Consider the following 14,853-nt stretch of genomic DNA (forward strand, 5'->3'; position numbering starts at 1 on the left):
AAGTAATCTGTCATGTTTTTTCCTCTTTTTATATCCAATATCCTAGTAAGAACATTGCCCACCAACAAGTTTGATAAGTTTTTTAAGTGTTTGGGAGCAATAAATGAAAACATGAATTATCCCAAATTTGTTCCAAAAACAAAGCTATCCATTGAGGGATTGCCACTGACCAATCTTACATTAAACCTCCACCGGTAGGTATTTTTTAACTACAGGGTGTACACATCTTCAAGACTTCTTGTTCATAACAGGGACAGAAATTTGTCACAAATTTGTGTCCTTGTTATGAATATGTATCAAGTCGCATCCTAATTTCAAAAATAAACAGCTTGTTTTAGTGTTGAATGATGCCAATTCAACATTATATAAGTTATACATAAAGTCGAACAAGTTTATAACAAGGTCCTTGGGACTTTACGAATTACCTTGTTATAACAGGTACCTTGTATTAACAGTAATGGAAAACAAAGAAAAACAAAGACTTTGAACCTAAAATTGTGCTTGTTATAAGCAGGTCCTTGTATTAACAGTGCTGTTCTTATCAGGGTCGACTGTAAACGGAACATACAAGGGATGGATTAATCATAACAAGAATGTATAGTATGATTTAAGAATGTCCGTCCATGTCCGTCATTTCATCTTATAAAGATGGCCTAGTAATTTCCTACATATCCAGTGAATCAGCTTACATATCAGTGCAATCACAAATAATGCAGGAATGTCTTTAAAAAAAAAATGCAAAAAATCTGCTTTGAAATCTCACCAAGGGCGTCAATCACTTCTCAAAAATGCGTGGGGGGTGGACATACCACCTGCGAGCGAGAAACTTTTTGGATTTTAGTAGACGCTCTGTGATGCGATCTGAGGCAATTTGTGACCACTTAAACCAATTTTTGTGAGCAAAAGATCATCTTTTAAACATTATTTGTTCGAGTTTGGAGTCATTGAATCAGCTATTCTGAGCTTATGTTGGCTACAATTTTTATTCGGGCATGAAAAAAGTGTGTGTGTGGGGGGGGGGGGGACCAACAATATGATATTCCCCCCACTTTAAAAAGTGTGGTGGGGGAGAGTGTGCTTGTCCCCCCCCCCCCCCCACCTCATCAGTTGTAACTTTAAAAAAAAAAGTTGTGCCCTTGTGCCATCAGCCGTATGGACGCCTTTGTAAGAATTTTATGCATGTATCACCCTGAAAAGCGCCATAGATATCCTTTACAGTGTGCATAATATTTGGTTAGAAACAGTGCCCCCATCGACGGATGGCACCAGCCCCCCCCCCCCCCCCCCCATTTGATTTTACAGAGGCCAAGTGTACTGAGAAAAAAATGAGTCTGTATAAACAATTGAGCACGGATGTGCAACTGCCCTTTTCAAGAAATATTTAACCCCCACCCAATAGAAAATGACCTTGCTATGCTCCTGTTCCCTCTTTCAAGGGTTAAACTTTGAAGGCAGCACCTCAAGCTAAGCATCTTTCGGAGTTCTTTCCATATGCTGCTGTGACTTAGTGTTTCTAATTTGAAATAATAAGTCCTTATTAACCATTACTACAACAGGACTACTCAGATTATAATCGGCAGAATGCCAGAAAATGCCATTTTGGAGTTAATTTTGAATTTCAAGGGGTGGAGGGTTATTTAAGAGATACAGCGTTAGTTTTGGTGTCAAAAGTCTTGTATTGATGGTGTTAACCATTTCTTAGATGGGCGTCTTCATATTTTGACACCGGACTTTACCACCCCCTACTACCAGGGCTGCAAATGTACACTTATTAGGTACTGAATGAATATATCACAATGCACCCCACATGCAGTGGCCAGGTCTTAACTTCTTAAGTATTATCACCATTTTGTCCTTTTTTAGGAATGAAACAAACTGAAAAGAAAGAAACAAAAGGAGAAGTCACTGCTGCATTGGATCAGAAGGTATGTATTTTCTTCCACATCAAGATAAATACCATAGAATCATCCTTGAAATCAAGTCTGAAACTTTCTTGGGTTTTGTTTGCCCACTGTGTACCATGCCGAGATGTGGATAGATGCCATGGCATGGACAGATACCACTATGGTACCTGTAGCGGGTGGTATGGCAATAGACCTTTATCAGGGTACGCCATCTTGAAAATCAAAGTAAGGCATGTAATGCAAACAAACATGGCGGCGCACCAGGCGCGGTTCTAGAGCCAATATTTGGGGGGGGGGGGGCTAGCAGGACGGATCCAGAATTTTTTTTTCAGGGAGGCATGCTAAAATGTAGACCGGTTATTTTCTTCAGACACTTAGGCTTCCGAAAATTGAATAGGTTGGGGGGGGGGGGTTCGTGCCATATTTTCAATGGGGAGCGCCAATAAAATCCTACAATCAGGCACACTGTATTAACTACAAATGCACCCTTGTCACGACTATTTCTTTGGGGGAGACCGTTCGCATGTACGTCACATTCCTTCTTTATGCTAATGCCTTTTTTTTTTTTCAATTTTTTTTTTTCGGGGGGGGGGGGGCTAGACAAAATTTGGGGGGGCTAAAGCCCCCCGTAGAACCGCCACTGAAAAGGCGATTTTTTTTTTTTTTTTTTTTTTTTTTTCCTCTTGGGACTTCCAACCAAAATACCATAGACTTTGTGCACGTTTTTTCTAGCAAACACTTTTGGCATAAAACAAAGTCATATGACAACAAAACTTAACATAGTCACAGAACATATAGCAAAGGTCGTTCGCGAAGATAGACGCAATGATGACGTCATCATGGGTCATGTGACGTCATCACAACGTTGCATATTTCAAAGCCCTATATCTACAGAACGGTATGTCCGATTGGCTTGAAGCTCAGCATGTGGTTAGACCGGGAAGTGTTATAGATATAATTTGAGATGACGTTATCATGATGTCATCATGTGATTTTATATTTAATTTTGAATTTTTGAAGACTTTTGCCATATCTCACTAACGCAATATGATAAATTCGAAATTCTTTTTGTATTAGGTTCGCTGGGCAATAGATATATGCACAAAATTTGGAAAAATGCGTGACGTCATGATGACGTCAGCAAAAATGCGATTTTTTGAAACACATATAAGGGAACGTCCAATCGTCATGAAACTTGGTGGGTGGGTAGATAATGACACTAGTACACAAAATCTTGAATGACGTCACGATGACATCATCGGTCGATTTTTAAAGATTTTTTTAATATTGCTTATTTTATTCTGCTTACAAAATTTAACACTTTTATTAATCCGATTGTTTTCAAACTTGGTACAGACTAAAACCACAATAAAATAATGAGCACTGCCAAGTATTGTTACGATGACGTCATCATTAGACATGTGACATCATCGTTAACTTGTATATTTTAAGCTCCTATATCTCACGAACAGTACATCAGATTGGGTTGAAACTTGGTATTTGGCTTTTCCGCAAAAAAGCTGAAAAGCCTTTCTTTTTGTTCTCATTTTTTGCTTTTCCGCAAAAAAGCGGAAAAGCCTTTCTTTTTGTTCTCATTTTTTGGCTTTTTCGCAATTTTGTTGTTTTTTTTTGTTCTGATTTTTTTTGGGGGGGGGGGGGTTTCCGCAAAAAGCGGAAAAGCCTTTCTTTTTGTTCTCATTTTTGGCTTTTCCGGATTGTTGCGGAAAAGGGTTTCTTTTTGTTCTGATTTTTTTTCTTTCTTCTTCTTCTTCTTCTCCTTCTTCTTCTTCCTCTTCTTCTTTTTTTCCCAAAACCCCATAGACTTTGAACACATTTATTCTACACGCCACTTTTGCCCTTAAACTTTGTTGCATATCGTTCAAAGTTTGCATAGACATAGTCCATACAGCATAGATGTGTGCGGACGAGCGACGTCATGATGACGTCATGATGGGTCACGTGACGTCATCATTCATGTGCATATTACAAAGCCCTATATCTACAGATCTGTCAGTCCGATTGAGTTGAAACTCGGTATGTAGGTAGATCGGGATGTGTTATAGACTAAAATTGAGGTGACGTCATCATGACGTCATCGTGTGATTTTATATAGATTTTTGAAGTTTTGGACCTTTAAGCCATATCTCACTAACGCAATATGATAAATTCAAAATTCTTTTTGTATTAGGTTCGCTGGGCAATAGATAAATGCACGAAATTTGAAAAAATGTGTGACGTCATAATGACATCAGCAAAAATGCGATTTTTTGAAACACATATAAGGGAATGTCCGATCCTCTTGAAACTTGGTGGGTGGGTAGATAATAACACTAGTACACAAAATCTTGAATGACGTCACGATGACGTCATCGGTCGATTTTTAAAGATTTTTTTAATAGTGCCAATTTTATTCTGCTTACAAAATTTAACACTTTTATTAATCCGATTTTTTTCAAACTTGGTACAGACTAAAACCACAATAAAATAATGAGCCGGCCAAGTATTGTTATGATGACGTCATCATTAGACATGTGACGTCATCATTAACTTCTAATTTTAAGCCCCTATATCTCATGAACAGTACGTCAGATTGGGTTGAAACTTGGTATGGGGTAGGCCGGGATGTGTTACAAATAAATATTGAGGTGACATCATCATGACGTCATCGTGTGATTTTTTATAGATTTTTGAAGTTTTGGACCTTTAAGCTATTGATCACGAACCCAATATGTTAAATTTAAAATTCTTTTTGTATTAGGTTTGTTAGGCAATAGGTATATGTACAAAATTTTGAAAAATGTGTGACGTCATGATGACGTCATCAAACATGCGCTTTTTTGAACCACATATAAGATAATGTCTGATCGTCATGAAACTTTGTGGGTGGGTAGATAATAACACTAGTACACAACATCTTAAATGACGTCACGATGACATCATCAGTAGATTTTTTACGATTTTTTAAATATTGCCAATTTTATTCTGCTTACAAAATTTAACACTTTCATTAATCCGATTGTTTTCAAACTTGGTACAGACTAAAACCGCAATAAAATAATGAGCACTGCCAAGTATTGTTACAATGACGTCATCATTAGACATGTGACGTCATCGTTTGTATATTTTAAGCCCCTATATCTCATCAACAGTAATTTAGATTGGGTTGAAACTTGGTATGGGGGCAGGCCGAGATGTGTTACAAATAAATATTGAGCTGACGTCATAATGACGTCATCTTGTGATTATATATATATTTTATATATGACAAATGCAATATGCCAAAATCAAATTTCCATTTGAATGAGGTTTGCTAGACAAAAACGTAAATGCACACAGTTTTGCACGAAACAGAAAAACATGACCTCAATTTAAAAAAAAACATAATGCAGGAAAGCCCTATGTTCTGTTGCAAACAGACATAGACCTCTAGTTTTTCTTTCTTCTTCTTCTTCTTCTTTTTGTCGCCAAAATCCCATAGACTTTGTACACGTTTTTTTCTCAGTGCCACTTTTGGCATTAATCTTTGTCATACATCATTCAAAGTTAGCATAGTCATAGTCCTTATAGCAGAGATGTGCCCCGAAGAGTGACGTCATGATGACGTCATCGACTTATTTATTATAGATTTTTGAATATTTAATTTTTCCCATAGACTTTGTACACAAAATTTAAAAAAAATGTCGGTTTTCAAAGGACATTTTTGACTCTTTGCCAGTAATTCATTTACACCAAACTTTGTTAAAGCAAAGACCCTAATTCAAACAACATTGTGTAATGATGACGTCATGATGAAGTCATCAGGTGTTTATTTATAGGCAATTAAATTGTGACACTTTTAATATTTAAAAATGCATAAGAAATTAACCTTACGCGTCCGCAGCATTCTGTTGCCGGCATGTGGTAGATTAGGTTGAGGTCTTTATTTCTTTTAGTGTGCGTGAAATCACGTGACCCTTGCTTCCGGTCGAAAAAGGCCCAAACCGGAAGTGGCTTATTATTTGAAAATGGTAATAGATATGAACTTGCTTTCAACAGTGTTAGTCTCTTGGCCAATAGTATTCTTCAAATCATCTACCAATGACGTCATGCAATCTTCGAGCGCCCTCTAGCGACAGGTTGAAAATTAGCAAAAATGTATTTTGAATAGATGTCTGTGGCGAAGTTAGTCGGAATCACCTAAATATTGGTGTATATAATTACCTTGACCACCTTAAGACGTGTGCGAAGTTTTACGCGAATGACGTCATCAGACCGGAAGTTATAATGAAAAGACCCTTTTTCATTTGAAAATTCCTGAAAAATCAACCATGGCAGTTTTTATATTTGTTTTTACTTTAATTGTTGATTGAAGGGTAGGTCTAAAACATTTCAAAGTTTCGAGGCGATAAGCGAACTCGAACATACCCTGCGCACGCTTAAAACTTCACGTTGACAATACTTCTTCTTCAAAACATGCACAGGACAGGACGTCCACAATGTACATGTACATGTACATGCACGTACGTTGTACGTTGAACATAGGCACATACATCGTATGTCAGTCAGCCTGCAGCGCACGTGTTGCTGAGGTCAAATCCTGTCCACAGTGACCGTTTTAGCCGATTTTCGGCTAACTTTGACAGATTTTATGTTCATGCATGCGCATAGACAGTGACGTATTATAGCACTTTTGGCATTAATCTTTTTCAGATATCATTGAAAATTGGCATAAGCGTAGTCCCTATAGCCAAGATGGCTGACATTGGGAAGGGCATAGGCCTATATGTGACAATAGCTTTAAATATAATTGACCAACATTAAAATGTCTACATCATCCGTTGACAATATAGCTAATTTCTTAACACAATTAAAAAACAGTGGAAAAGACAATTTCATCTAAAAGTAAGATAAGTGCATACATGTACAAACTGTCCCTGATAAATGTTACTGAGCATTTATAAAGTGTTTTGATGGATAACATGAAGACTACACATTTACAGCTAAAATAGTGAAGAGGGAAAACTGTTCCCCAAAACATACTCTAGAATGCAGAAAAACCTTCATATTTGTAAAGCATGTGTCTCCACACCTATCTGGGGCATGCCACAAGAAATTATCTCAGTACACAAACACAGCTTAATAAGCCCCCCCCCCCATTTTAACAATCAAACTAAAACTGAATGTGTTCATACAAATATATAGATGAACAGTTGTACACTGCCACTTGTATCACGTAGCATGAACTTGTACCATCATAAATACAAATTGAACATGATTATGTTCCACAACACTGATACATTCAACTTCAGACAGCCCCCCCCCCCAAAAAAAATATATATATATAGCGTAATACGTTTACCTTCACAATGAAAGACAATTTCAATTACATGCCGCTTATTTTCAAAATTGTCCAAATCAATATCACAAAAAGTATTAATTTCGAGATCTTCTCCCTGATTCTTGTGACCGCAAATGAGCTATAGTAATACCTTTAGTCCAAATTCACAAACACTATCGATAAGATTTCTGTTCGTTGTGACACCAACTTCTATATGGAAGTCAATATCGTGTCACCGTAACATAATTTATTGTAATTAAACACAAAGAAAAGTCATGATGACGCCATCTCAAATTCTACATGGATTTGTGGCATTTTAAAGGTCATTGCAACAAACGGAATCAACACGCTAAATTCAAAATTCTTGCTGTAAAGGGTTTGTCAGGTCAGACATTTGCACAAATGGGAATTGAATTTTTAAAACACACATTTTTAGGAAAGGTCCCATCTTCATGAAACACGGTGAAGGTAGATAATATTATTAATATGCAACTCCCAATCAAATGGCGTCACAATCACGTCATCAGTTCATGCTTTATTATTTGTTTCATTTGTTTATATTTCATTCAACTCCCACAATTTAACATCGTCTTTGCTCAGATCAACTTCACACAGCACTGGATCAATTTTAATATTGGGCACTGACTACACTCGTATCATCACGTCATCATGGGCCGCAAGCTTTATGAACTTTGAACAAAAAAACAAAATTAAAATGACTGCATATATATTGGCAAAAAAAGCATAAAGTCATACAAAAATAATTAGCGGAAAAGCCCTGTGTTCTGTTTTCAAACAGACATAGATCTCTAGTTGGCTTTTTCGCAATTTTGCGAAAAAGGCATTCTTTTTGTCTTGATTTTTTTAGCTTTTTCGCAATTTTGCGAAAAAGCCTTTCTTTTTGTTCTGATTTTTTTTTTTTTTTTTGGCTTTTCTGCATTGTTGCGGAAAAGCCTTTCTTTTTGTTCTGATTTTTTTTCTTTCTTCTTCTTCTTCTTCTTCTTCTTCTTCTTCTTCTTCTTCTTCTTCCTCTTCTTCTTTTTTTCCCAAAACCCCATAGACTTTGTACACGTTTATTCTACATGCCACTTTTGCCCTTAAACTTTGTTGCATATCGTTCAAAGTTTGCATAGACATAGTCCATACAGCATAGATGTGTGCGGACGAGCGACGTCATGATGAAGTCATCATGGGTCACGTGACGTCATCATTAATATGCATATTACAGAGTCCTATATCTACAAAACTGTCAGTCCGATTGAGTTGAAACTCGGTATGTAGGTAGATCGGGATGTGTTATAGACGAAAATTGAGGTGACGTCATCATGACGTCATCGTGTGATTTTATATAGATTTTTGAAGTTTTGGACCTTTAAGCCATATCTCACAAACGCAATATGATAAATTCAAAATTCTTTTTGTATTAGGTTTGCTGGGCAATAGATATGTGCACAAAATTTGGAAAAATGTGTGACGTCATAATGACGTCAGCAAAAATGCGATTTTTTGAAACACATATAAGGGAATGTCCGATCGTCTTGAAACTTGGTGTGTGGGTAGATAATAACACTAGTACACAAAATCTTGAATGACGTCACGATGACGTCATCGGTCGATTTTTAAAGATTTTTTAATATTGCCAATTTTATTCTGCTTACAAAATTTAACACTTTTATTAATCCGATTTTTTTCAAACTTGGTACAGACTAAAACCACAATAAAATATTGAGCACTGCCAAGTATTGTTACGATGACGTCATCATTAGACATGTGACGTCATCGTTAACTTGTATATTTAAAGCCCCTATATCTCATGAACAGTACGTCCGATTGGGTTGAAACTTGGTATGGGGGTAGGCCGGGATGTGTTGCAAATATTTTTTGAGGTGACGTCATCATGACGTCATCGTGTGATTTTATATAGATTTCTGAAGTTTTGGACCTTTAAGCCATATATCACGAACCCAATATGATAAATTTAAAATTCTTTTTGTATTAGGTTTGTTAGGCAATATGTATATGTACACAATTTTGAAAAATGAGTGATGTCATGATGACGTCATCAAACATGCGCTTTTTTGAAACACATATAAGATAATGTCCGATCTTCATGAAATTTGGGGGGTGGGTAGATAATAGCACTAGTACACAACATTTTAAATGATGTCACGATAACGTCATCAGTAGATTTTTTTACAATTTTTTTTAATATTGCCAATTTTATTCTGCTTACAAAATTTAACACTTTTATTAATCCGATTTTTTTCAAACTTGGTACAGACTAAAACCACAATAAAATATTGAGCACTGCCAAGTATTGTTACGATGACGTCATCATTAGACATGTGACGTCATCGTTAACTTGTATATTTAAAGCCCCTATATCTCATGAACAGTACGTCAGATTGGGTTGAAACTTGGTATGGGGGTAGGCCGGGATGTGTTGCAAATATTTTTTGAGGTGACGTCATCATGACGTCATCGTGTGATTTTATATAGATTTCTGAAGTTTTGGACCTTTAAGCCATATATCACGAACCCAATATGATAAATTTAAAATTCTTTTTGTATTAGGTTTGTTAGGCAATATGTATATGTACACAATTTTGAAAAATGAGTGATGTCATGATGACGTCATCAAACATGCGCTTTTTTGAAACACATATAAGATAATGTCCGATCGTCATGAAATTTGGGGGGTGGGTAGATAATAGCACTAGTACACAACATTTTAAATGATGTCACGATAACGTCATCAGTAGATTTTTTTACAATTTTTTTTAATATTGCCAATTTTATTCTGCTTACAAAATTTAACACTTTCATTAATCTGATTGTTTTCAAACTTGGTACAGACTAAAACTGCAATAAATATATTTAAATGCAATATGCCAAAATCAAATTTCCATTTGAATGTGGTTTGTTAGATATAACGTAAATGCACACAGTTTTGCACAAAACAGAAAAACATGACCTCAATTTTAAAAAAAACATAATGCGGAAAAGCCCTATGTTCTGTTGCAAACAGACATAGACCTCTAGTTGGCTTTTCCGCATTGTTGCGGAAAAGCCTTTCTTTTTGTTCTGATTTTTTTTCTTTCTTCTTCTTCTTCTTCTTCCTCTTCTTCTTTTTTTCCCAAAAGCCCATAGACTTTGTACACGTTTTTTCTACACGCCACTTTTGGCATTAATCTTTGTCAGACATCATTCAAAGTTACCATAAGCATAGTCCCTATAGCAAAGATTTGTCCCGAAGATTGACGTCATGGTGACGTCATCGACTAATTCATTATAGATTTTTGAATATTTAATTTTTCCCATAGACTTTGTACACAGAAATTTTAAAAAAATTGTCGCTTTTCAAAGGGCATTTTCGACTCTTTGCCAGTTATTCATTTACACCAATCTTTATCCAAGCAAAGACCCTAATTCAAACAACATTGTGGAATGATGACGTCATGATGACGTCATCCCGTGTTAATTTATAGGCAATTAAATTGTGGCACTTTTAATATTTAAAAATGCATAAGAAATCAACCGTACGCGTCCGCAGCATTCTGTTGCCGGCAAGTGATAGAGTAGGTTGAGGTCTTCATTTCATTCAGTGTGCGTGAAATCACGTGACCCTTGCTTCCGGTCGAAAATGGCCCAAACCGGAAGTGGCTTATTATTTGAAAATAGTAATAGAGATGAACTTGCTTTCAACGGTGTTAGACTCTTGGCTAAAAGTATTCTTCAAATCATCTACCAATGACGTCATGCAATCTTCGAGCGCCCTCTAGCGACAGGTTGAAAATTAGCAAAAATGTATTTTGAATAGATGTCTGTGGCAAAGTTTGTCGGAATCGCCTAAATATTGGTGTATATGATGACCTTGACCCACTTAAGACGTGTGCGAAGTTTAAGGCAATTGACGTCATCAGACCGGAAGTTATAATAAAAAGACCCTTTTTCATTTGAAAATTCCTGAAAAATCAACCATGGCAGTTTTTATATTTGTTTTTACTTTAATTGTCGATTGAAGGGTAGGTCTAAAACATTTTGAAGTTTCGAGGCGATAAGCGAACTCGAACATACCCTGCGCACGCTTAAAACTTCACGTTGACAATACCTCTGCTTCAAAACATGCACAGGACAGGACGTCCACAGTGTACATGTACATGCACGTACGTTGTACATAGGCACATACATCGTATGTCAGTCAGACTGCAGCGCACGTGCTGCTGAAGTCAAATCCTGTCCACAGTGACCGTTTTAGCCGATTTTCGGCTAAACTTTGACAGATTTTATGTTCATGCATGCGCAAAGACAGGGACGTATTATAGCACTTTTGGCATTAATCTTTGTCAGATATCATTGAAAGTTGGCATAAGCATAGTCCCTATAGCCAAGATGTGTCCCGAAGAGTGACGTCATGGTGACGTCATCAAGTGATTTATTATGGACTTATGAATAATTAATTTTCTCATAGACTTTGTACGCAGCTTTCTCCACAAGTCTTTCCCTATTCAACACTGATATATCTTACTGAGTAGTTCTGAACTTCGGCTGAGAATTACTATGAGAAGGAAAAAGAAATCGTATTTTTTTACGCCTGTCATTTGATTGAAAATATTCCCAAGAGTTAGAATAGCAAGTAATATTTTATAAAAATGTTTCAGTTTAAAGGAAAATCACGCATTTAAAGGTGCAGTTTTTCTGCTGTTGGATTTTTAACCTATTGACTTTGTACACGTTTTCAAGCCACCATTTTCATAACTTGGCGATCTGGAATCGTCATCAAAGTAACAGCCAAGGAAGACCCTCATACAAAAATTATGCCAAGACTATGACATCATGATGACGTCATCATCAAGTGGTTTATTATGGATTCATGAATAATTATTTTTTTCTCATAGACTTTGTACACAGCTTTCTCCACAAGTCTTTTCCTATACGACACTGATATATCTTACTGAGTAGTTCTGAACTTCGGCCGAGAATTACTATGAGAAGGAAAAAGAAATCGTATTTTTTTTACGTTTGCCATTCGATTGAAAATATTCCCAAGAGTCAGAATATCAAGTAATATTTTATAAAAATGTTTCAGTGTAAAGGCAAATCACGTATTTAAAGGTGCAGTTTTTCTGCTTTTGGATTTTTAACCCATAGACTTTGTACACGTTTTCAAGCCACCATTTTTATAACTTGGCGATCTGGAATCGTCATCAAAGTTACAGCCAAGGAAGACCCTCATACAAAAAATATGTCAAGACTATGACGTCACGATGACGTCATCACCTAATTTTTTAATTGATTTTTGAAACTTTACGTACATATTGTGAAGTCTTATATCTACAGAAATGTAAGTCCGATTGGGTTGAAACTTGGTATGTGGCTATACCAGGATGTGTTATAGATTAAAAATGAGGCGACGTCATGATGACGTCATCCTGAGATTTTATATGAATATTTATTTTTTTGGACCTTTTAGCCATATCTCCCGAACGCAACATGCAAAATGCAAAATTCTTTTTTGCATTTGGTCTGTTATGTAATAGCTATTCGCACAAAACTTGAAAAATGTGTGACGTCATCATGACGTCATCAAAATGTGATTTTTCAAAACTCATATAAGGAAAGGTCCAATTGTCATGAAACTTGGTGGGTAGGTAGTTAATCATACTAGTATGCAAAGTTCGAAGTGACTTCACGATGACGTCATCAAAAAATTTATAAATATTTGTTGATTCTAAAGTGCGTTTTTGACTCTTTGCCAGTGATTTATTTAGATCACTCTTTGTCCAAGCAAAGACCTTGTACACACGCACATACATCGTATTGCCGAGGTCAAATCCTGTCCACAGTGACCGTTTTAGCCGATTTTCGGCTAACTTTGACAGATTTTATGTTCATGCATATTCAGGGCATATTATTGATTAAAAAAAATCATAATGCAGAAAAGCCCTATGTTCTGTTGCAAACAGACATAGACCTCTAGTTTTTTTTGCTTCCTCTTCCTCTTCTTCTTCTCCAAAAAGCCCATTCAATTTGTACACGTTTTTTCTCTACACGACTTTAGTGCTTTTGCAACTTCGGATTTTCATCAAACTTATACCAATGAAGGACCCTTATGCAAGGATGATCCTAGAACAATGACGTCATGATGACTTCATCGACTAATTTATTGTATATTTTTGAATATTTAATTTTTCCCATAGACTTTGTACACAGATTTTTTTTTTAAATGTCCATATATGAAGGGCATTTTCGACTCTTTACCAGTAATTCATTTGCACCATTCTTTGTCCAAGCAAAGACCCTAATTCAAACAACATTGTGTCATGATGACGTCACGATGACGTCATCCTGTGTTTATTTATAGGCAATTAAATTATGACACTTTTTAATATTTAAAAATGCATAAGAAATCAACCGTACACGTATATGTACATGCACGTACGTTGTACAGACGCACATACATCGTATGTCAGTCAGCCCGCATAGCACGTGTTGCCGAGGTCAAATCCTGTCCACAGTGACCGTTTTAGCCGATTTTCGGCTACTTTTGACAGATCTTATGTTCATGCATAGTCAGGGCGTATTATTGATCTTTGCCAGTAATTCATTTACACAACTCTTTGTCCAAGCAAAGACCCAAACAACATTGGGGATCCTGTGTTTATTTATAGGCAATTAAATTGTGGCACTTTTAATATTTAAAAATGCATAAGAAATCAACTGTACATGTCCGCATCATTCTGTTGCCGGCAGTGGTAGAGTAGGTTGAGGTCTTTATTTCATTTAGTATGCGTGAAATCACGTGATCTTGTTTCCGGTCGAAAAAGGCCAAAACCGAAAGTGGCTTATTATTTGAAAATGGTAATAGATATGAACTTGCTTTCAACGGTGTTAGTCTCTTGGCTAATAGTATCCTTCAAATCATCTACCAATGACGCCATGCGATCTTCGACCGCCCTCTAGCGACAGCTTGAAAATTAGCAAAAATGTGTTTTGAATAGATGTCTGTGGCGAAGTTTGTCGGAATCGCCTAAATATTGGTGTATATGATGACCTTGACCCACTTAAGACGTGTGCAAAGTTTAAGGTGTATGACGTTATCAGACCGGAAGTTATAATTAAAAGACCCTTTTTCCTTTGAAAATTCCTGAAAAATCAACCATGGCAGTTTTTATATTAGTTTTTACTTTAATTGTCTATTTAAGGGTAGGTCTTAAACATTTCAAAGCTGCGAGGCAATAAGCAAATTCGGACATGCCCTGCGCACGCTTTAAACTTCAGGTTGACAATACCTCTGCTTTAAAACATGCACAGGACGTCCACAGTGTACCGGTACATGTACATGCACGCATGTTGTACATATCGTATGTCAGTCAGCCCGCAGCGCACGTGTTGCCGAGGTCAAATCCTGACCACAGTGACCGTTTTAGCCGATTTTCGGCTAACTTTGACAGATCTTATGTTCATGCATAGTCAGGGCGTATTATTGATCTTTGCCAGTAATTCATTTACACAACTCTTTGTCCAAGCAAAGACCCAAACAACATTGGGGATCCTGTGTTTATTTATAGGCAATTAAATTGTGGCACTTTTAATATTTAAAAATGCATAAGAAATCAACTGTACATGTCC

At 36.5% G+C, this 14,853-nt stretch overlaps 1 protein-coding gene across 1 annotated transcript in view; it reads left to right on the top strand.

Annotated features, from left to right (window-relative positions):
- LOC119720968 (serine/threonine-protein kinase Nek8-like) overlaps positions 1-14,853 on the top strand; it is a 189,496-nt gene that overhangs the window by 157,145 nt on the left and 17,498 nt on the right. Inside the window, exon 24 of the mRNA XM_038190833.1 lies at positions 1,864-1,925. Within this exon, the coding sequence (XP_038046761.1) occupies positions 1,864-1,925 (62 nt within the window). The remainder of the gene's footprint in view (positions 1-1,863; positions 1,926-14,853) is intronic.

The sequence above is a fragment of the Patiria miniata genome, unplaced genomic scaffold, assembly GCF_015706575.1.
Source record: "Patiria miniata isolate m_02_andy unplaced genomic scaffold, ASM1570657v1 HiC_scaffold_9, whole genome shotgun sequence".
Lineage (NCBI taxonomy): Eukaryota > Metazoa > Echinodermata > Asteroidea > Valvatida > Asterinidae > Patiria > Patiria miniata.